The sequence below is a fragment of the Chrysemys picta genome, chromosome 3 (assembly GCF_011386835.1).
Source record: "Chrysemys picta bellii isolate R12L10 chromosome 3, ASM1138683v2, whole genome shotgun sequence".
NCBI lineage: Eukaryota > Metazoa > Chordata > Testudines > Emydidae > Chrysemys > Chrysemys picta.
The window spans coordinates 61,429,784-61,454,072 of NC_088793.1; the positions used below are offsets into that span (position 1 = coordinate 61,429,784).

Genomic DNA, 24,289 nt, shown 5'->3' on the forward strand with positions numbered 1-24,289 from the left:
GAGCTCATTTTGTGCCTTTGCCTTTCTAATCTTGCCCCTGCATTCCTGTGTTGTTTGCCTATATTCATCCTTTGTAATCTGTCCTAGTTTCCATTTTTTTTTTACTCCTTTTTATTCTTGCAAATGTCATGGTTAAGCCAAGGTGGTCTTTCGCCACATTTTCTATCTTTCCTAACCAGCGGAATAGCCTGCTTTTGGGCCCTTAATAGTGTCCCTTTGAAAAACTGCCAACTCTCCTCAGTTGTTTTTCCCCTCAGTCTTGATTCCCATGGGACCATCAGCTCTCTGAGCTTATCAAAATCTGCCTTCCTGAAATCCATTGTCTCTATTTTGCTGTTCTCCCTTCTGCCCTTCCTTAGAATTGCAAACTCTATGATTTCATGATCACTTCCCCCCCAGCTGCCTTTTACTTTCAAATTCTCAACGAGTTCCTCCCTATTTGTTAAAATCAAGTCTAGAACAGCTTCCCCCCTAGTAGCTTTTTCAACCTTCTGAAATAAAAAGTTGTCTGCAAAGCAGTCCAAGAATTTGTTGGATAGTTTGTGCCCCGCTGTGTTGTTTTCCCAACGTATATCTGGATAGTTGAAGTCCCCCATCACCACCAAATCTTGGGCTTTGGATGATTTTGTTAGTTGTTTAAAAAAAGCCTCATCCACCTCTTCCACCTGGTTAGGTGGCCTGTAGTAGACTCCTAGCATGACATCACCCTTGTTTTTTACCCCTTTTAGCCTAACCCAGAGAATCTCAACATTTCCATCTCCTATGTCCATCTCTACCTCAGTCCAAGTGTGTACATTTTTTATAAGGCAACACTTTCTCCCTTTTTCCCCTGTCTATCCTTCCTGAGCAAGCTGTACCCCTCCACACCAACATTCCAATCATCCCACCAAGTTTCAGTGATGCCAACAACGTCATAGTTGTGTTTATTTATTAGCACTTCCAGTTCTTCCTGCTTATTACCCATACTTCTCGCATTTGTATATAGGCATCTAAGATACTGGTTTGATCTTGCCTCCCAGTTTTGTCCTGACCCTCCTTTCTCTCTGCCAATATAGCCCACACTCCCCCTTGTTTCCGACCCATCTCCCAGGTCTCCATGTTCCCACTTACCTGTGGGCTTTGCTCACCTGTTCCCGTCGAACCTAGTTTAAAGCCCTCCTCACTAGGTTAGCCAGTCTGTGTCCAAATAGGGTCTTTCCCCTCCTCGAAAGATGAACGCCATCTCTGCCTAGCAGTCCTTCCTCGAATAACATCCCGTGGTCTAGGAAGCCAAAGGCGACACCATCCTGGCAGCGCCATCTTCGCAGCCAGGCATTCACCTCCACGATGCGTCTGTCTCTGTCCGGGCCCCTACCTTTGACAGGAAGAATCGAAGAGGATACCACCTGCGCTCCAAACTCCTTCACCCGTACTCCCAGAGACCTGTAGTCACTCTTGATCCGCTCAGTGTCACACCTCGCTGTATCATTTGTGCCCACATGGATGAGTAGCATGGGGTAGTAGTCAGAGGGCTGGCTAATCCTCGACAATGCCGCCGTAACGTTTCGGATACGGGCTCCCGGCAGGCAGCATATCTCCCGAGATGAAATGTCAGGGCGACAGATGGGCGCCTCCGTCCCCCTCAGCAGAGAGTCTCCGACCACCACTACCCTACGTTTCCTATTCGCAGTGGTGGCAGCAAACCTCCCAGCCTTAGGGGTACGAGGCTTTTCCCCCTTTACTGTAGGGGGTGATTCCTTCTTTCCTGTATCAAGAAGAGCATAACGGTTACCTATTACCATGGTGGTTCGGAGCAGGGGTGGAGCACTGCCTGCTGCCAGAAGTAACCAGCTGCCAGTGTCCACCCTGAGTCATCTCCTCCTCCACCAGTGGTGTGTCAGCAGTCCTGTGTACTGGGACAGCTACCTCAGCTGTCTCCACATGGACACTGTCCAGGAATTGCTCGTGGATTCTGATGCTCCTCAACCTAGCCACCTCCTCCTGTAGCTCTCCCACCTGCTGCCTGAGAGATTCCACCAGCACGCACCTTTCACATTGGATGGTCCCCCTAGCCTGGATATCAGTAAGTGCAAATTGCAAGTTACAGTCTCTGCAAAACCACACCAGGATCTGGGTAGAAGCATCCATGCTCAGGCGCTCTGTCTGGCTACAGGTGCAGGTGGAGGAGATAGAAGCAGTGCTGGCACAGGTGTTGCGGGTCTTCCTAACCATCATAAGCCTCCCTCTATCAGACTCCCATCTGCAGCCCCCTGTCCGCTGAAAGGGTTGTTTAAGCAAGAAGTTTAGGTTTTAAGGGGAATAAAGGGAAACAGATAGAACTGGCAAGGGACCCACGCCCCCTTCCCACTCCCTTTCCAAACTCCCTTGCGAAACTTCCTGTTAGCAGCCCCTGGTCGCAAAAGCTCCCTAGTCGCTTGTGCGCTGCTTTTTAAAGCCCTGGCCTGTATGAATGCTCCGCCCACTGATTAAGGCTCAGCCACTTACCAGAGGCTTCTAGCTTTCAAACCTTCCTTTGAAGCTCACAGCTTCCAGCTGCCAGCCACAGCACATGGTCCTCCAAACAAACAAACAGACTGACAAACACAAGCATTATTCACCATTTTCTAACATAATAAAAAAGTAAAAATGAAGAAACTGAACAAATGTAAGGTAAGCTATAGAGTTGCTTAAATAAATGTACATAGATACATATATCTTCTTGGTTAACAAAAAGAGGCACCAAATTTAGCGTTAGGTTATATTTAGTTGCAGCTAAATTTGTTTTAATGGTTATCAACAAATGAGATTCAACCTTTCTTTAGGCAAATAAAGTACAAGTGCAAAACACAGTTAAAATCACTAATGAAGGCATGAATGAAAAACACCACCTTGGCTGCAATGAATATTTTTGGTGATGTTGAAACTAGTACTGGCATCACTCACCTCTAACCACTTTTCTGACTTTGGTCATTTAATCTGGCCGAGAATGTGATTATCCTACAAGCAGTTATCTTCGTTTAATACTGAAGTGCAGCATCTCCTAAGTTTTATATACTACATGCATCACAAGAAAGGCTAGAGATATATTTTTCCTGTTTTATATATTATTTTGTTCGCTAGATTTACATAATTGTGAACAGTTTGTTTATTTTGAACATTAATGTGCCCACTGATGTCCAATATAAAGGATACTCTGTAGTAGTTCTCTTGAGTTTTGGACATCTATTTCTCAGCAGACTGAAAAGTTTAGTCTTACAATTAAATCACAGAATTAGCTGTGAGCAGATGAGATTTATTAACTTTCTGAATCTGTCAGTGATAGTCTGAGACCTTGGGAAATCACTGTGCTTGAATTCCTCTTCTCCTTGCCTCCCCTCTCTTCTCACCCCCCCTCCCCATTTGTAAAATGAGGATAATATAACCCACCTATGTAAGGGTGTTTTAGATCCTCAGATGGAAAGCATTTTAAATTAATGTAGCAGTATTGTAAAGCAGTGTTTTCCTAACATGTGGGTGAACGCCTGGCAGCGAGGAGGATTGTGCAGGTCAGATGGGCACTGACACCAGGTCTCAGCTTTAATTAAAAAAAGAGGAAAAAAAGTGTGTGTGGGGGGGGGCTTCTAGCTGTTATGGTTACAGTAATGCGCATGCATTATAGAATCTTAGAATTGTAGGACTGGAAGGGACCTCGAGAGGTCATCTTGTCCAGTCCCCTGCACTCATGGCAGGACTAAGTATTATCTAGATCAGGGGTTCTCAACCTGGGGTCGGGACCCCTCAGGGGGTGGTGAGGTTATTACATGGGGGGTCACGAGCTGTCAGCCTCCACTCCAAACCCTGCTTTGCCTCCAGCATTTATAATGGTGTTAAATATACAAAAAAAGTGTGTTTAAGTTATAAAGGGGGAGGGGGTCACACTCAGAGGCTTGCTATGTGAAAGCTGTCACCAGTACAGAAGTCTGAGAACCACTGATCTAGACCATCCCTGACAGGTGTTTGTCTTAACCCGCTCTTAAAAATCTCCAATGATGGAGATTCCACAACCTCTCTAGGCAATTTATTTCAGTGCTTAACCACCCTGACAGGAAGTTTTTCCTAATGTCCAACCTAAACCTCCCTTGGTGCAATTCAAGCCCATTGCTTCTTGTCCTATCCACAGATGTTAAGGAGAACAATTTTTCTCCCTCTTCCTTGTAACAACCTTCTATGTACTTGAAAATTGTTATCCTGTCGTGTCCCCCCCCCCCATCAGTCTTCTCTTTTCCAGACTAAACAAACCCATTTTTTTTCAATCTTCCCTTATAGGTCATGTTTTCTAGACCTTTAATCATTTTTGTTGCTCTTCTCTGGACTTTCTCCAATTTGTCCACATCTTTCCTGAAACGCGGCGCCCAGAACCGGATACAATACTCTAGTTGAGGCCTAATCAGCTAATACATCCCAGAATTATTTTTCCTTTTTTTTTTTTTTTTTTTTTAATTGTGTTTAGCTGATGGTCCACTGTGACCCCCGGGGATCCCTTTTTGCGGTACTCCTTCCTAGGCAGTCATTTCCCATTTTGTATGTGTGCAAATGATTGTTCCTTCCTAAATGGAGTATTTTTTTTTCATTTGTCCATATTGAATTTCATCCTATTTACTTTAGACCATTTCTCCGGTTTGTCCAGATCATTTTGAATCTTAATCCTATTCTCCAAAGCACTCACAACCCTTCCTAGCTTGGTATTGTCCGCAAACTTTAGAAGTGTACTCTCTATGCCATTATCTAAATCACTGATGAAGATATTGAACAGAACCAGACCCAGAACTGATCCCTGTGGGACCCCGCTTGTTATGCCCTTCCAGCATGACTGTGACCCACTGATGATTACTCTCTGGGAACGGTTTTCCAACCAGTTTTGCACCCACCTTGTTGTAGCTCCATCTAGGTTGCATTTCCCTTGTTTGTTTGAGATGGTCATGTGAGACCGCATCAAAAGCTTTACTAAATTCAAGATATACCATGTTTCAGAGTAGCAGCCGTGTTAGTCTGTATTCGCAAAAAGAATAGGAGTACTTGTGGCACCGTAGAGACTAACGTTTATTTGAGCATGAGCTTTCGTGGGATACAGCCCACTTCATCGGATACATAGAATGGAATATATAGTGAGGAGATACATATACACATACAGAGAACATGAAAAGGTGGGAGTTTTCATGCCAACTCTGAGGCTAATTAATTAAGAGAAAAAAAATTTATACCATGTCTACTGCTTTTCCCCCTATCCACAAATCTTTCTTTGACAGCGTAACAAGCCATCAGGTTGGATTGACATGATTTGTTCTTGACAAATCCATGCTAACTCTTTCTTATCACCTTATTATCTTCTAGATGTTTGCAAATTGATTGCTTAATTATTTGCTCTGTTATCGTTCAATGTACAGAAGTTAAGCTGACTCGTCTGTAATTCCCTGGGTTGTCCTTATTTATCTTTTTTATAGATTGGCACTATATTTTCCCTTTTCCAGTCGTCTCCCGTCTTCCATGACTTTTCAAAGATAATTGCTAATGGCTCAGGTATCTCCTCAGTCAGCTCCTTGAGTATTCTAGGATGCATTTCACCAGGCCCTGGTGACCTTGAAGACATCTAACTTGTCTAAGTAATTTTTAACTTGTTTTTTTCCTATTTTAGCCTCTGATCCAACCTCATTTTCACTGACATTCACTATGTTAGACGTCCAATCACCACCAAGCTACTTGGGGAAAACTGAAACAAAGAAGTCATTAAGCACCTCTGCCATTTCCACATTTTCTGTTGTCGTGTCCCCCCCCCCCCCCCCTCACTGAGTAACGGACCTATCCTGTCCTTAGTCGTCTTTTGCTTGTAATGTATGTGTAGAATGTTTTCTTGTTGTTCTTTATGACTCTAGGTAGTTTGATCTCATTTTGTGCCTTGGCCTTTCTAATTTTCTCCCCGCATACTTGTCTTATTTGTTTATATTCATCCTTTGTAATTTCTTTTTTGTAGGACTTTTTTTAAAGATCATTGAAGATCTCCTAGTTAAGCCAGGGTGGTCTCTTGCCATATTTTCTATCTTTCCTACGCAGTGGGATAGTTTGCATTTGTGCCCTTAATAATGTCTCTTTTTTGAAGAACTGCCAACTGTCTTCAATTGTTTTTCCCCTTAAACTTGCTTCCCGTGGGATCTTGCGTACCAATTCCCTGAATTTGCTAAAGTCTGCTTTCTTGAAATCCATTGTCTTAATTTTGCTGTTCTCCCTCTTACCATTCCTTAAAATCATGAACTCTACCATTTCATGATCACTTTCACCCAAGCTGCCTTCCACTTTCAAATTCTCAACCAGTTCCTCCCTGTTTGTCAAAAACAAATCTAGAACAGCCTCTCCCCTAGTAGCTCTCTCCACCTTATGAAATAAAAAATTGTCTCCAATACATTCCAAGAACTTGTTAGATAATCTGTGCCTTGCTGTGTTATTTTTCCCAACAGACATGAGTAGTTGAATTCCCCCATCTCATCAAGTCCTGTGCTTTGGATGATCATTACTTATTTTTTAAAAAAGCCTCTTCTGCCTGGTTAAGTGGTCTGTAGTAGACCCCTACCATGACCTCACCCTTGTTTTTTACTTCTTTTATCCTTACCCAGAGACATTCAACAAGTCTGTCTCCTATTTCCATCTCCACCTCAGTCCAAGCGTATGCATTTTTAATATATAATGCAACACCTTTTCCCTTTTTTCTCTGCCTGTCATTCCTGAGCAAGCTGTACCACGTGATGCCAACTGTCATAGTTGTGTTTATTTACTAGCATTTCGAGTTCTTCCAGTTTATTCCCCATACTTCTCGCATTAGTATGCAGACATCTAAGATACTGATTTGATTCCCCCCCTCCAGTTCTGTCTTGTCTCTTGTTTATCTCTGCTATAACAGCCCATGCTCCCCCCAAATTCTGACCCTTCTCCCAGGTCTCCCATGTTTTTGACTTACCTGTGGGCTTCGGTCACCTGCCCCCTTCAAATGTAATTTAAAGCCTTCCTCACTAGGTTAGCCAGTCTGTATCCAAATATGCTCTTCCTCTTCCTCAATAGGACCCCATCTCTGCTTAGCAGGCCTTCTTGCTGGAACAGCATCTCGTCGTTAAGGAAGCCGAAGCCTTCCTGGCAACACCATCTTCGCAGCCAGGCATTCACCTCCAGGATGCATCTATCTCTGCCTGGGCCCCACCCCCTACCCTTTATCAGAATGATCAAAGAGAACACCACCTGCACTCCCAACTCCTTCACCCTTACTCCCAGAGCCCTGTAGTCACTTCTGATCTGATTATAGGTGGAACTGGTAGCAAACTGTACTTCAGGTTGCCAAACACTTTAAGTTGCAAGACACGGTTTCAGTTGTTGTTTATAACAGCCATTCGGACTGTAATTTCCCGTGCCAGGTGTGTGCCTGGAGCTTATTTATTTTTTTAATGTTTCAGCAAAATTGGTCCAACTGTTTCTCAGAACAAAGTTAGGGAGAAATATATTATTTTGCCCATATTAAGTACTTATGTCCATTTCATTGGGAAGTTTTAGCATCTTCATGCTTTGGAGTATGGTCTTGAAATTTGGCAGCGCTGTCATCCTGGTTTCAGTCGTGTGCCTTTTGTCACTCCCTTGAAAACCTGCCCAAATTGGCCAAGTGAATAGCCTCCCAGAAACGGCAGTTCACATATACTTAATAGAGACTTGTTAGTTTGGCAGTTAAATTGTCTGAAGATTCCATTTGCACTGAGCATGCTCAAGCCCAAGGCTATAGCTGCAAAGCAGGTGTTTCCCTGCAGTTTCTGCTCTCGGTAGCCAGGAGCCATTGTAGTACGAGGCACCGGACCTGAAAACAAGGAATCTGTGTACTCAGTGGTATGTGCACATTCAGTGGTGTGCGCACATCTGCCCTCCTTCCGCCAGGGATAACCTATTGTACTGCATTCAGATAGTTGTCTTGCCTAGGAAGGGTGTTTGACACCAACAGCTATTGATTTTGATTGGCTCTCAACTGCTGGCCCAGCTTCTTGTAACAATGGCTTTTCTACACAGGGGCTTGCCAGTCAGGCAAGCAAGAGGGAGGTGTGGCTGGAGCTTCAGTTGTGTGCATGCCATAGAGGGGAGACCCTATTTAAGAGTAGGATTCTTTTTTGTGTAGGAGGGAGTGGGGATTAGGAGTAACCATCGCCAAATATAAGGAGTACTTGCAGAAGAAAGAAGGCAGGAGGGACTCTGCCTTCCTGAAATGCTTCAGACTCACAGAAAGGGTAAGATCAGCCCAAGAGAGGGTGTATCTCAGGACTGCAGTTATTTTCAAAGATCTGTAACTCTAGAGTGCTTTGAGTAAAGCTTCTATAGTTAAGAAGTTCCATTGTTGACTCTGTTCTTGCTTTCTGCCATGTTGTCCCCATGTTGTCTATTCAAGATAATTAAGTCCCAGGCAGACTGCGAAGAGTACAAAAGGATCTCTCAAAACTTGGGTGACTGGGTAACAAAATGGCGCATGAAATTCAATCTTGATAAATGCAAAGTAATGCACATTGGAAAACATAATCTGACGAAGTGGGCATTCATCCACGAAAGCTTATGCTCCAATACATCTGTTAGTCTTAAAGGTGCCACAGGACCCTCTGTTGCTTTTTACATAATCCCAACTATACATATAAAATGAATGGGGTCTAAATTGGCTGTTACCACTCAAGAAAGATCTTGGAGTCGTTGTGGCTAGTTCTCTGAAAACATCCACTCAGTGTGCAGTGACAGTCAAAAAAGCAAACAATGTTGGGAATCATTAATATATGGATAGATAATAAGACAGAAAATATCATATTGCCTCTATATAAATCAGTGGTATGCCCACATCTTGAATACCGTGTGCGGATGTGGTCGCCACATCTCAAAAAAGATATATTGGAATTGGAAAAAGTTCGGAAAAGGGCAACAAAAATGATTAGGGGTATGGAAAAGATTAAGAAGACTGGGACTTTTCAGCTTGGAAAAGAGACGACTAAAGGTGGATATGATTGAGGTCTATAAACTCATGACTGGTGTGGAGAAAGTAAATAAGAAAGTGTTATTTAGTCCTTCTCATAACAGGAACTAGGGGTCACCAAATGAAATTAATAGGCAGCAGGTTTAAAACAAACAAAAGGAAGTATGTTTTCACACAATGCAGTGTCAACCTGTGGAACTCTTTGCCAGGGGATGTTGTGAAGGCCAAGACTATAACACGGTTTAAAAAAGAACTCGATAAATTCATGGAGGATAGGTCCATCAATGGCAATTAGCCAGGATGGGCAGTGATGGTGTTCCTAGCCTCTATTTACCAGAAGCCGGGAATGGGTGACAGGGAATGGATCACTTGATGATTACCTATTCTGTTCATTCCCTCTGGGGCACCTGGTATTGGTATTGGTCTGTCCCAGTATGGCTGTTCTTACGTTCTTATGTTCAGAGGTGTTAAATTAGAAGCCTGGAGTGTCCGCATCTGAGGTGGAGCTAGAGGGAGTGTGTGTAAGTAGCTGAGGAAGCTCACAGGTTTTAAGCAGTGATTTTTTTGAATTGGTTGGTTTTCAATATGTTAAGGATTTGGAAAGGGAAGTGAATAGTCAAGTCAGACTTTTGTGGATTGGACAAAACTATTTAAGTCAAGATATGAAAAGAATCCTATGATAAGAAAAGGACCTAACAAAGCTAGGTAAATACTGATGATGTGTAGTGACCTTGCATTAGTCAACAATGAACTTCATGTGTATATGGGAAGGAATAATTTGAACTACTCATTAACATTGATTTAGAATCCAATAATGTGAATCGCACTAGAAAAAGAGCTGTTCATGATTGTGGACAACTCAATGAAAACCTCTACTCTTTTGATTTCCATTGCATATTGATTACTCATCATGCTAAAATTTATGAAGGGGGGGGGGGAGAAAATACTAGAAAATATTATTCCATTATAAAACGTGGTGATTTTTCCCATATCATGAATGCCATGCTAAATTTTGGTAACCATATCTCAAAAAAAAAAGTATACCAAAGGTAGAAGGGCTCCAGAGATGAGCAAGCGATTAGTCATGAAAAAACTTCTAAATGACTGTGTGACTAGATTAGGACTGCTTTTAAAAAAAAAAGTAGGAAGAAACCTAAGACTTAAAACAGTCATTCTCAAACTTTTATACTGGTGACCCCTTTCACATAGCAAGCCTCTGAGTCTGACTCCCCCCCCTTATAAATTAAAAACAGTTGTTTGTGTATTTAACACAATTAGAAATGCTGGAGGCAAAGCGGGGCTTGGGATGGAGGCTGACAGCTCATGACCCCCCCCCCATATAATAACCTTGCAACCCCCTGAGGGGTCCTGACCCCCAGTTTGAGAACCCCTGACTTAAAACAAAAACTAAAAAAAAAATCCAACAAAACAAAAATCAAAGGAATGAATGAAAATGAAGGCAGCTAAATTAAAAGTAAAGGTAAATATTTTTCCTGTCAATGCCTAATTAACCTGGGGAACTCATGGCCACAAAATACTTTGAGACCAAGAGCTTATCAGCATTGAATAAAGGCTTATGTCAACATACCTGTTATTTTATAATATCTAATATCTTAGCCAACCACAAGCTGCCTCAGGTTAGGAAGAAATGTTTTTTTTGGCAAAATATTCGATAATGGTCTGTTACGCAGATTTTTGTCCCTTCCTTTAAAAAGTTTGGTACTGGCCAATGTCAACAGTAAAATGCTGGGCTGTTTTGGTATGGCAGCTATGCTCATAAAGGCACAGAGGTAGACTTCAGCACAGCCAGGATTAGAACTAGAGACATTGATTTCCGGTTCCGTGTACAATACTTAATCTAGATGTTTTCTATTTTTTTTTTGTTAGATATTTTATAACATTTTCAAATTAGAGGTTTGTGACTGCAAAGGATTATAGAATATCATTGCAAAAGATTGTAGCAGTTGAGTCACAACAAGAAACCGTGTGTGGTTTATAGGCCCGCAAGTCAGGAGATGCTGAGAATCCTCACTTCTAACTATGCTGCTTCTTTATCAAAGCAATGTAGTTACATAATTTGAGTATTATATTATTTTAGTTGCTGATTAGCTTCATGACATTTCTTTGCTTTTTTCATTGTTTCTGCAGTTTTGTTAATCTTGTAACTTTCGTTTACCTTATTTTCTATAATGTTTACAGTGAAAATTCCCAGAATATAACTTGTCCAGGAACCGTAGTGCACGGTAGACGTTTTCAACATGCTCATGCGCAGATACCAGTAGTAAAAACAGCAGCCCAAAGGTAAGACTGAAGAAACCAAGTTGTCATTCTCGTGTCATCCCCTCACACTTTCCCACCTGTGCATCTCATTTGTGGCAGTGGTTCAGAGTGCTATGTTTTTTTTAAAAGAATTTTCATACTGTCTTGTCTTCCCACAGTTGAGATTCGTACATGGTAGTCTTCATAGTCCCGAAAACATTTTAAAGTAAAGTAAACAGGGATGTGTGACATGATAGTGCTTTCTGGATCCTTTAATATTTGCCTTCACTGAATTGTGAAAGTCTCCAAAAGCTTACTTTGTTAACCTTCATTGTAAACGAACCCTTCACTTTAAAAAAAAAAAAAAAAAAAATTCATTTGACGGTATTTTGTGGAATCTAATATTTCAACTGAAAAGTAGTTAACAGTGAAACTATTTTTTTTTTTTTAAAAAGGACATCGGAGCAGTTGTAAATAATGTACAGTAGAATGGCACTTAATAAACACTCCTGTAATTGAACACTTTAACTGATAAAAATCCCAGTTTCTTCCCCCACTAGGCAACGATTCAGTAGCAAATGTACTGAGATGTCATATTACTCACATCGCTTAAAAAAATATAGCAGACTTAATTGTTCACTATGACATATAAACCTTAAAACCAACAGCCATCAAAATAATTGGAGAAATGCATGTCTTCAGTGGGACTGCTCATGAGCACGGTTATGTATGTTTGTTCGCAGGAGTAGGGTCTTAGAGGATGAAAAGGGAAAGTGTAAGTTAATGTAGTTAAATCTCCTACAAAATGTTGACCTTTAAAATTGAAATATTGAATTGAACATATGTTTTGTGGGGGTTATTTTTTTTGTAGTAGCACCCATTGTGCATGGGTTGAATGTTAAGAAAACAACCTTCCTAACCAATAACTTTACCTTGTCTTTATCTCTCCTTCCTCTTTTTTTTTTTTTTTTTAAGTTAAGCTAATCACCAAAATCATTTTGTTGCAGGGAAGTGTCTGTGAGGAATCTCAAGGGATCTGCTAGGTCTGATATCTTAATGGTCTGTGACAGATAGTAAAAATCAAGTTAATGAAAATGTAGAAGTTAAATTAGGAAGATTTACAAACATCAGCGAGGATCAAGAGGGTGACTTACATTATAAACATGAGCAGAAAATAACTAAATGAGCTTCAAGTTGAAAAAATGCAAGCTAATAGTGCTTCTAAAGGGAAAACATTGTATGGACCCAGAAGTTAGAAATCTGGGAAGAAATGATAGCAATAGAAAAAGTGATATAGTGGATAGCAAGTCAGGCATAAATTTGCAAAGTGATAGCAGCACAAAACAAAAATGTAACTTTTGGCTGCATATGCAGAGGTCTCATGTCATAGACATCATAGTCCCTCTGTATTCGGTCCTACTGCAGGAGCAACAGGAATACTATGTTCAGGTCTAGCCTACTCAGTGCCATAAAAGATATTGACTAACTGAAGGATGTTCAAAGAAAACATCAGAAGTTAGGGTGTTTGAAGGATTTTTGTCTTTATGAGTAAAGATGGAAAGAGCTAAATAATAGATTGTGGCTAAGGGAATAAATGGTGGGGATGAATGTAGAAATTTGTAAGATGTAAACACTGAAAATGGTGAGGTATAACAAGGCATAATGAGATGAAATTAAAGGAAGACACTTAAATAGAATATTAGGGGTAAGCTTCTTTGAGATGTTTGGCTGGTGGAAAATGGTGGAAATCCTGTTGCTTGGGACACTTAAAACTCTGCTGGACCAAAACAAACAACCATAGTAAATGTACAATAGGGAACAACCTTGTGTTGGCCAGGAGATAGAAGAAACCTATTAGATTATCTAGTCCGTCTCTAGATTCTGGAAGTACTTCAGAAAATTAAATAGTGGGGAATTGCTTTTATGAGGTCTTCCACTGGTGATATTACTGTTATATAATATGTTTTACATTCATCATGTATCGAAGTGCATGTACATACCACCTAAGTCACTTCAGAAAAATGTGAATGACATCACTCCTTATTCCCTCCTACAGGGCTGTCCCTAGGGGGGTGCAGGGCCCAGGATATTGGTGCCGAGTTTCTATCTGCTGGGGGGAGCTCCTCCTCACCCCCGCTCACCCACCTCCCACCTCACCTCCCGGCCCGCCTCCTCATGAAATGTGGGGGAGGGGAGGCCCAGTGTGGTCACCCCGATTTGCTGTACCCTGGGGACGGCTCTGCCCTCCAATACTGGTGAAAATCCTTGAGACCACCAGGGATTCTCTATCATTGAAAATATTAGAAAAAGGTGCAATCTTCATTTAAAAAGATGTGCCCTAATTCAAACAGGAATTAATTCAAGGGAGTCCTACGGATTGTGGTATGTAGTTCAGGCTGAATCAGTGTTTCCTTCTGGCCTTATAATTAGTCCACCAGTGCACAGCATATATGCATTGTCTATAGCCATTTTATCTTTTTTGTTTTGTTTTACAATTAAAAAACAAACACCTCTGCCCCCCACCCACAAAAAAAAACCCAACATGGTCTTGAATATTTGAATGTGTTACAGAAATGTAAGAGTTAGAGGTGCTTTAAGAAATTTTTCTGTCCACGATCTCTCCATTCCAGTGCTATCATTTTATCTGTGAATTTCACAGATGTACAATGTTGCCTTGTGAGTGCTTCCTTCCATAGCTGTCCTCCCTTCCCCGTCCTTATTCCTCTGTTGTTATCCTGTGAATAATTCAGTTCACTTCTGATTGGTGTGGTTGTCACATCAGATGTAGGTCCTTAATCACACCCCTTTTTCCAATCCCATCTTGGTTGTTGTTTTTTTGTTGTTGTTGTTGCTTTTTTTGCTCCTAACCCATGTATAACATGGCTGACTAAATGTGTGATTAAGGCGGGCGACCAAGGAGTGTTTTAAGGCAAAGCAGCCCCATAGAGGCACCGCAATACAAGGGAACGTTCTATGGCTCTAATTTTGTGTTCCACACACTGTTCCTGCCCCCACTTGGAGTTGTATTGCTGAGGGTCCTCCTCCCTACATAAATGCACTGTCATAGGGCCTCTGTCCCCCTGGTACTAGCAGACATGGCAGTATAGGAGTCTGCTCCCCTCTTCTCTTCCACTCTCTTTAGAGGCAAGAGTAGCAGAAGGGGGCCGGAGGAGCCTCCTCCAGTAATTAACCTAGAAATCAGGGTATGTCTGTTTGTGTGGGTGGGCCAAGTCCCCTTGACTTTTTTTCCTGCCACATGCAGTTTTCTGTTTGGGGATGGGGCAGTGGGAGAGGGGAACCCCCAGAGGTGCTGGTCTTAAAATGAATGCTCCCCTGAGAGACATGGAGCAGTCCAAAACACTCAAGCTATTTCAGTTGGCTGAAGAAAGACAAAGATCAGTTAACTCAGGTCACATTAATGAAAGCAGTGACGACATATCTACAGAAGTCACTAGAACATTTTTTTAAGTAAACAAGGACACGTCACAGGGTGCTTTCTTGGATTCTTTAGTATCAGCCTTAATTTAATTGAGGTTTTCTAAAATATACTCTGTTAAACTTTATTGTGAAACCATCCCTAGGCATAGACCTATAGTGCTTACGCTCTAATCCTGCTCCTGATGTGACATCAAACTTCTCCTCATCCAGTTTTACATTGCCAACTACAGATATATAGGTTGAAGCAAAATTAGCTCATTTGTATGTGCACTTTTGCAAAATTAATTGACACACGAGCAGATTAGCTATTTAAATAATTTGATTTTAGTGACCTTTAATTTTTTTTATGCATATCCAAAAATTATATTTCAAGTCAATTTCTTATTGGTGCTATTTGCCTTCACTTGTACTAAATAACAGGCAGATGACTGCAGGATGAAGATTGTGTTAGTTACAGCCAGGAAATAATGTCATACTTTCTTGAGTGATGATTGGCTCCAACATCCTTTAATAACAATGTAACCTGACTGATTGATTTACCTTTGGCATCTAAGGCTGGAATTTTCAAAGGAGCTTTAGGGCATGTCCACACTGCAAAAACAAAACAACTCCTGAGGCATTGAGTCTCAGAGCCTGGGTCAGTTGACTCTGGTTTGGACTGTGGAGCCAAAAATAGCAGTGTTAGCTATTCCAGCCTGGGTGGTGAAACCTGACATGAGGGAGGGTCTCAGAGTCCGGATTGGAGCCCAAGAGGGAGCATTTACACTGCTATTTTTATCCCTGCCACCTGAGCCCTGTGAGGTTGAGTCAATTGACCTGGCCTCTGAGACTCATCCCTGCAGGTGTTTTTGTTTTACAGTGTAGACATACCCTAAGGACTAGTTTACACTAGAATCACTACAGCAAGGCACAGCTGTACCGATGTAGCTACGCCACTGCTGCTGGTGCAGAAGCTTTAATGCCAATGGTAGAAAACTCTCCCATTGCACGAGCGGCAGTAGCTGTGTCAGCAGGAGAGAGCTTCTCCTGCCGACATAGTGCTGTCCACACTGGCGCTTAGATCAGTGTAACTTGTGTTGCTTACGGGGGTGGCTTTTCCACACCTCTGAGTGACTTAAATTATATCAAAGTAAGTGCTAACGTGTATAAGCCCTAAGAGTTAGATACCCAGATCCTATTGATCGAGGTAACTAGTTTCACATAGGGCTTGTCTATACTTATGGCTAAATTGGCACTGCTGTGATCGATGCAGCGGCGTCAACTTGATGGGAGGGAGCTCTCCCGTCGACTTCTGTACTCCAGCTCCCCAAGAAGTGTAAGGTAAGTCAGTAGCAGTACGTCTCCCGTCTACACAGCACAGTGTAGACACTGCTTTAAGTTGACCTAAGTTGCGTTGAGTTCAGTTACATAACTTACAGTAACTGAAGTAGAGTAACTTAGGTCTACTTACAGCTTCTACAGAATCGTTGATACTAAATCTTCACACCAACTTATCACACTAGCTACTCTTATGGCTGATCTACACTAAAGCTGTGAGGACTGGAGCATGTTCAATGATCTGTGGGGATGACACATTCACAGTCTGATCAGCACTAGGAGCAGTCAGAGTCTCAAGCATTCTCAGTGAGGATGAGATTTTGGCTGTTAATCTCTAGCAAGTCTCCTCTGAGGTTGTGCAAACTATGATTTTTGTTTTCAAAGCCTTATTGAAAAAAGTCTTGCTGAGAAAAGGGAATGGCAAAAGGCACATCCTTGACACAAAAACTGTCCCCTGCCAAATTTCAAGTCTCTGTTCTAGAGCTTGGGTTTGCTAAAGCTTTCCAAAGAAAAGGCTAACAGAATTTTTTTAACATAAAAAAAGAACTTAGTCTCTTTCTTGGCTGGAGTGTTTTGGCAGAAATTTCCAAAAAATTCAGCCTGAGGCCGATAGCCAGCATGAAAAATTTATAATGGGCAGTGTTCTTCGAGTGATTGCTCATATCAATCCAGTTAGGTGTGTGCGCGCGCCGCGTGCACAGAAGTCGGAAACATTTTCCCTAGCAGCTACCCGTCGGGCCGGCTGGGGAGCCCTCTGGAGTGGCGCCAATATGGCGATCTATATAAGGCCCTGCCGGCCCGACCCCCCTTCAGTTCCGTCTTGAACAGTGGTCTCTTGGTTTCTCAAGTGCTCCACTAATCCCTAGCTTATTTTAATCATTGTTAGTTAATTGTTAATAGTTAGTGTTAAGTATTTTTCTCTCTAGTGTTAAGCGTAGTTCAGTTGTTGAGGGCAGTTTAGCACTCATCAACTGCCCTGCTGGGCTCTGGGGCATGCTGTCGCAGGGCTTCAAGCCTTGCAAGTCTTGTAACAAGCCCATGCCTATGGGCGATCCCCACGACTCCTGCCTTACGTGTCTGGGGGAGGGCCATCAGGCTGATAAGTGTAAAATCTGTAAGGCTTTCAAGCCACAGACAAGAAAAGAGAGGGAAATTCAACTCAAGCAACTCCTCATGGAGTCTGCATTGCAGCCCTCTCAAGACACGGACCCGAGCGCCTCGGTGCGCAGTGCTCCCCCAGCAGTGCCGATTCCGGCACCACAGAAGATCCCGCACCCACCTCGGGACCACTACTCTAATGTTGGTTATATAGCTGCAACCAAAGAGCATCCTTCCTTTGAGCTTGTTTATGTACTAAATGTATTTTATGGTATGGTAACACATTTAACTACTTCTTGCAAAAAATATATATATATTTTAGCAACACATTTCTTTTACTTACACGTATAGTGCTTATTGCAGTGACAGCTGAATTCAAATATAAACATAAAACAGAGTAAATTTTTTACATCTAAGGTGGTGTTTCTGGTAGGAATTTTTTGGCATATGAGTGGGTATGATGGAACTGGTCACCAACTTTTTTCCTAATTTTACCAAATTGGGCACTCGTCCCTTGACTTTGCAATTAGTGGGTGTGTGTTATTTTTCTGTTGGTAAAGAACCGGCATAATAAACGAGGCATTGGAATTGCTCATTCATGACCATAAATTCAGTCCAGTTGGTATTGCTGAAACCTGGTGGGCTGATTTGCATAATTGGAATGTTGAAATCAATGGCTGTATACTATTTAGGAAGGATTGAGAGGGCCAAAGGATAATGGGAGAGGCACTCGGTTAAAAATGCCATTATCTATTTTGGAGTCACTGATAACTTGAAGGAAAAAAAAAAATCTTGATTGCTTATGGATCAGTGTCCTTGCAGATAAAGCACAAGATGGGATATTGGTTGGTGTCTGTAACAGAACACCAAATCGCACTAGGGAACAGGATGACTGCTTCCTTACGCACCTATCTATAATGTGTAGGGAAAAAACCTGAGAGATCATGGGGTACTTCAATTTGAGTGACACATGCTTTGAGGTATTACGCTACCAGTACTAAAACAACCTTGAATTTTCAAAACATTCTAGATGACCGTTCCTAACTCAAGAAGTGTTGGAGCCAACAGGAGGGAATTTTTTTATTAGACCATGTCCTAGCAGACAAAGAGGAACTGATCACAGAAATAAAAATTAAGGGTAGCTTATGTCTACACTACAAAATTATGTTGACCTAAGTTACGTCGACATTCAGCCAGCACAGTAATTTAATTAAATCACTTTTGCATGTCCACACTACGCACATCAGAGGTGTGCATCCTCACCAGGAGCACTTGCATCTACTTAACTGGCAGTGTAGGGAATTGTGGGATGGCTTCTGAAAGGCAGCAACAGTCGATGTAAGCAACAGTGTCTGCACTGACACTGTGTCTGCCTAACTACATTGATATTGACTCTACACCTCTTGTGGAATTGGAATTATTAAATCGGTGTAGTGAGCGAGTTACACTGGCGGGAGCGACATTATAGATGCTTAGAGTTAGGTCAACGTTGCTTCCTTACATTGACCTAACTCTAAAGTGTAGACGATGTCTCAGACACAAGTGATCGTGACTTGATCAGAGTTACCAATGTGCAAGAAGAATAAAGTTCAGACCAACAATACAGTAAAAGATACGTTATCCAGCATGTTGGGGGAATAGGAGGTGCTGGTTAGTCAAAAATTCCAGCTAACTAAGAGTTGTATTTACCAATGGAATACCAATTTTCAAAGAATTAGAATACAATAAAATGAATAAAGTCTAAAATAGTATACAGGTACTCATCAATCCAGTAGTAGTACTGCACTGGAGAGTTGTTGGTTTCTTGAAGCACTTAGGTGTATACAGGTAAATTTTTCTAAAGAGCAGGTTATTTTATGACACTGCATATCACTATGGGCAGTGCATGGTGTACTCCCAGATCACTAAAAATACTCTTAACACTAAAACTATATTGAATATAATTTAATCAATGATTCAGAAGGCACTTCAGGATCTTGCGGTGCCTCAGGTTCATCATTATCAACATCAATTATTGTAGATGTAGAAGGTGTAGGTGATTGGGATGAATCTGTAATGACCCTATGACACGCCCTGGAAGATGCTTTTTTGAAAAAATCCCTGATAACAGCTTGCTAACTTGTCTTCCGCCTCTTTTGCACAAAAATAGAATGCAGAATGTGCAATTGCATAACCTCCTGGGCAGTATACTAGTTACTAGATTGAAGATTTGTATTGGGAGATATCAGAAATGCCAGTTAATAGAGCTTTCTGGTTGATAAAGTGCTGGATAACGCAGCTTTTTGTGTGTGGGGGGGAGGGGGGTGCAAATTGCTGGCACTACTATGATGGGTCTTGCGCTTTCTCTTCTTGGGGGTGGGGTTCAGGGTGCCATTTCTTGCCCCTGAACTGGGATATTAACTGCCCCACTAGTGTCCTAGAGGTGGGGAATGGGGAGGGAGGGAGGGAGGGACCCAGGTACGCCCTCTACTCCGGGTCCCAGCCCAGGGGCCCTAGGGATGGCGGTAAACCACTTGAACTAGCGGTTCCTTCCCCCGGGCTACTTCCCTCTCCTGCCCTTCAGCTTGTGGGGGCTTCCTGCCCTCCCTCTGCACAAGCCAGGTGTCCCTTTACCTAGAGTCTTGGTCTTCTTAGCCCACCGCAGCACTTCTTCAAACTTTCCTCTGCTTCAACTCCTTCCCCTGTCTGATTGAAGCAGGGTTTTTTTATCAGGTGACTGGCTTCAGGTGCTTTAATTAATCTATTGCAAACTTTCTTCCCTCGACAGGGAATAAGGCTCCCTTCTAACCCTCTCCTGCTGCCCTCTGGCCATGCTGTATCACAGTGTACGCACACCGGCTGCTTTATCAAGGCCCATTTCACAATGCTGAAAACAATTATGAGCCAAATCTGGGAGGAAGAATTTAATCAGAAAAAATGTGAATGATTGGGTATCACTTAAGAACACCCTTAGTAGATGTCCAAAAAAGCCACAATCAAGGAAGAAGGATGAGCTGGTTAAACAATCCACTTGGTTTAGAGGGGAAGTGAAGACAGCTATAAAAAAAAAAAAAAAAATTAAATTTATAACCAAATGGAAGAAAGGGGAAGTTGACAGTAATGAATATCAATTAAAAGTTATGAATTATAGAACAATGATGAAACTCAAGGAGAAATCTAGGGCCTGCAGAGTTAAGGACATCAAAGTGTTTTAAAAATTATATTAGGAACAAAGACTCCTGGCCCTGGTATTGGTCCATTAGTAGATGGAAATGATCATATTATCAATTATAATGCACAAAAGATAGACGTGTTCAATATATGTTTCTGTTCTGAATTTGCTCTTTCCTTCAGAAATACCAGGGGAATGCATGTTAAACAGAAGATAATAAGGACAAATGTTTTTAAATCAGCTGATCTAGATAACTTTTATCCAAGGGTTTCAAAAGAGCTGGCAGAGCAGCTTACAGGATAGTTAAGGTTGTTTTCAATAAGTCTTGAAGCACTGGGGAAAGTCCAGAAGTGCTATCTGGCATTAGCTTTCTTCCAATGTATAAAAAGGGTTGACTGGATGACATGGGTAATTCATAGGGCTGTCAGCCTGATATGGATCCTGGGAAAGACAATGGAGTTGCTGATACAGGACTTGTTTAATAAAGAACTAAAGGAGGTAATGTAATTATTGCAAATAAACATGTTTTACTGAAAATAGATCTTGTCAAATTAATTTGTCTTTTTGGTGAGAACAGTTTGTGTGATAAAGATAATAGTTGGTTATATGCTTATACTTCTTTCTGTAAGGCATTTTACTTTGTACTGCATGACATTTTGGTTAAAAGTAGAACAGTATAAAATTAACATGACACACATTTTAGAAACTGGCAAACTGATTGGTCTCAATGTAATTGTAAACAGGAAATGGTCATCAAGCGGGTGTTTTTCCCAGTGGAGTCCCACAGGGATCGGTTCTTGACCCTACACTATTTTAACACTTTTATCAATAACCTGGAAGAAAACAAAATTATCACTGATAAAATTTGCAGATGAGACAGTCGTTGGGGCGTGGTAAATAATGAAGAGGACAGGTCACTGCTTCAGAGCGATCTGGCTTGCTTTGAAACTGGGTGCGAGGAAACAATATAAATATTGATATAGCTAAATATAAATGTATTATATCTAGGAACAAAGCATGTAGGCCACGTTTACAGGATGGGGGACTCTATCCTGGGAAGCAGTGATTCTGAAAAAGATTTGGAGATTGTGGTGGATGATCATCTGAACATGAGCTCCCAGTGTGATGCTGTGGGCAAAAGAGCTAATGAGATCCTGGAATGTATAAACAGGAAATCTCTCTAGTAGGAGAAGATAGGTTATTCTGTCTCTATATTTGGCACTGGAATGACTGCTGCTGGAACACTGTGCCCATTTTTGGTGCCCCAATTCAAGAAGGCTGTTGATAAATTGGAGAGGGTTCAGAGAAGAGCCCCAAGACTGATTAAAGGATTAGAAAACATGCCTATAGTGATAGACTCAAGAAGCTCAATCTAGCTTAACTAAAAGGTGATTTGATTGCAGTCTATATGTATCTACATGGGGAACAAATATTTAACAAAGGAATCTTCAATCCAGCAGAGAATGGTATAAAACAATTCTATGGCTGGAAGATGAAGCTAGACAAATTCAGATTGGAAATAGATTTTTTTACAGTGAGAGTGATTACCATTTGAACAATTTACCAGGGGTCATAGTGTATTCTCCATCACTAGATCAGAATTGGATGTTTTTCTAAAAGATAAGCTCTAAAAAAATTTTGGTGGAAATTCTATGTCCTGTGTTATACAGGAGGTCAGACTAGTTTATCAGAATGGTTCCTTCTGACCACTGTCCTCTCTTATTCTAGTTTTGCCATACATATAGCTAAATAGTATGTGCATGTGCCAGATTAAGGTCCTTAGTGTCTAATGCACCCTATGAAGTGTGATTCAAGTAAAACAGCAATGGAAACTTGAAAGTAAAATCCTCAAGACGGCCCTACGTTGTAGAATTCCCTAGCTTGTCATTTCTGAAGACCTATATTTTTAAGTCTAGATTGGATCATAAGTAGAACTAGTTCTGTGGTTCGTTTCAGCTCTGTTCTCTTGTTACTATTTCAAATAATGAACACTGCTGAATTTTGAACCATTTTGACCGATCCTTCTAAGATTCAGGATTGGAATAGCATGTATATGCTACATGTCTCAACCAGATTTTATTGTATGAGCTTAATGGGATAATTTCTTAAGGCAGTGCCTGTGTTGATGCTTGTCTGTGTTCTGGAATCTCTCTCTCTTCTGTAGTGCACAAAATCAAAGTTATCTGTTGTTCCTTTTTTTCTTTAGGCATGTTGCACTAAAAAGATATATAATAGGCAAACGAAGCATTATTACACATTCAGGAAGATTTCTTCTGTCCTTACTTATGTTGCATTCTGGGTTCTGAGTTAATATGAAGGATTATGGAAAGTGGGTGGGACAATATGATCACAGACAACATCCTGGTGAAAAATCCCTGTTGCTGGTGACTGAAAAGTATGTGTGGAAGAAAAAAAGAGCGCACTCAAGGCAATATCTTAGACTGCTTTGGGGCCCCTACCTTGCATATCAACCTTGTGTACTAAGGGTCTGACTTCCAGAAGTTTTGAGCACCTGCAACTCTGATTAGCTTTAAATAAAACACTTCTGAAAATAAGACCATAAGGCAGTAAGACAACCGCGGCTGGCCTGTGCCAGCTGATTCAGGCCTGCAGGGCTTGGGCTAAGGGGCTGTTTAACTTGGTATAGACTTCCTGGCTTGGACTACTGTCTGAGATCTGGGACCCTCCCACTTTGTAGGGACCTAGAGCCTGAACATCTACTCTGCAATTAAACAGCCCTTTGGCCTGAGCTCTGTGAGTAAGAGTCAGCGGGTTTTTAATTGCAGTGCAGACATACCCTGAGTGTCTGATATATTTGGAGCTTCTTCCCAGCCCCTGCTTTTGGATATGAGGAAAGCTGTTCTGTCTCTTTCCTCTCTCAAGTATCTGGTCACATGTGGACTCTAGAAAATATGTAATTTTTTTTCCACTTGTGAATATTACATTTTCTCAATCTAAATAATTATTTAAAAAAATATTTTGAATAGTTAGGATTGGATTGCTGCATAAAAATGCAAATAAATGGCACACCGTATACTTTTGTTTTCCGTGGTGGTCCAGTGGGGTTAGAGCAAAGCTCTATCTTAATTCATAACTTTGTATTCTGTCATGCCATCTACAATGGAGTGATTTAAAGCAGATTACCAGTCTTAACTCAAAATTAATCCAATTCTATGAGATTGAACAGAGTGCATGTCAGTGTAAAATTTTGCCCACTGACTTTTGCTGGTTTGAGAAATAAAGTTAGTTATGTTTGTATTTACTGCTGTAAAGATATTGACCGCATTTTAAACTTTTAATTAGAAAAGTACTGCAACATGAATTCAAGAAGTGACAAATTGGTAGTAGTTTATATTTGATAACTATTAAAACTTGAGTGATGTGCAATAAATGAGGGGCTTTGCATCTTATGTTTTTCTCTTTTTTTTCATATTTTTAAGCAATCTGGACCGAAAGGAAAGGTAAGTTTAATGTTGATGAAATGAGCATGGAAATAAGAAAGTTAACTGAATGATTACCCTATCAATGCTAGCTAAAGAATAATTTGTAAAATCATGGTCAGTTCTGCTGCCTGTGAGCTATTTTATGAAAAGAACATGGAATACAAGCAGTACCTTTCATATGCAGCTATAGGCACTGATTGCCTTTTTAAAGTGGACAATGTACTGGGTACATTGGCATACAGAAACGTGCGTATATACAGATAAAATATACAGAAACAAAGATTGACTTCCGTTTTCTGTGGAAACTTGGAAATTAATTTTAAGTGTTTTGATATTGCTGGAGAGCTATTGCTATCTGGTTTCTAACCAAGTGTTAATAAGCTATTTTTTAGTTTTCTAGCAATCCTGTAGCTTTGAATAATGTTTGAATTTCATTCTAAATATAGTCATTAATTAAATATACAAATTATAGCAATTAACCAAAACACAGAGCAAAGAAAAAAAATCTACTATTAAAACTGATTTGGTGGTGCTGTTTCATGTATTTGTGTGGAAACACTAAAGTTTGCCATGTCACATATTTCACGTCACTTG

The 24,289-nt window shown here is 41.1% G+C and overlaps 1 protein-coding gene across 26 annotated transcripts in view; it reads left to right on the forward strand.

Annotated features, from left to right (window-relative positions):
• Positions 1 to 24,289, forward strand: part of SENP6 (SUMO specific peptidase 6) — a 147,659-nt gene that overhangs the window by 39,490 nt on the left and 83,880 nt on the right. For 15 of the 26 annotated variants that reach the window (XR_010599494.1, XM_065588033.1, XM_065588023.1 and 12 more), the window contains 2 exons: positions 11,189 to 11,290; positions 23,693 to 23,713. The exons of 2 other annotated variants lie outside the window; for them this stretch is intronic. Coding sequence is in view for 19 of the 24 variants with exons in the window: in XM_065588033.1 (XP_065444105.1) it covers positions 11,189 to 11,290; positions 23,693 to 23,713 (123 nt within the window). In the remaining 5 variants the exon portion in view is untranslated. The remainder of the gene's footprint in view (positions 1 to 11,188; positions 11,291 to 23,692; positions 23,714 to 24,289) is intronic. 9 more of the 26 variants (XM_065588024.1, XM_065588027.1, XM_008178069.4 and 6 more) reach the window with 2 other exon arrangements.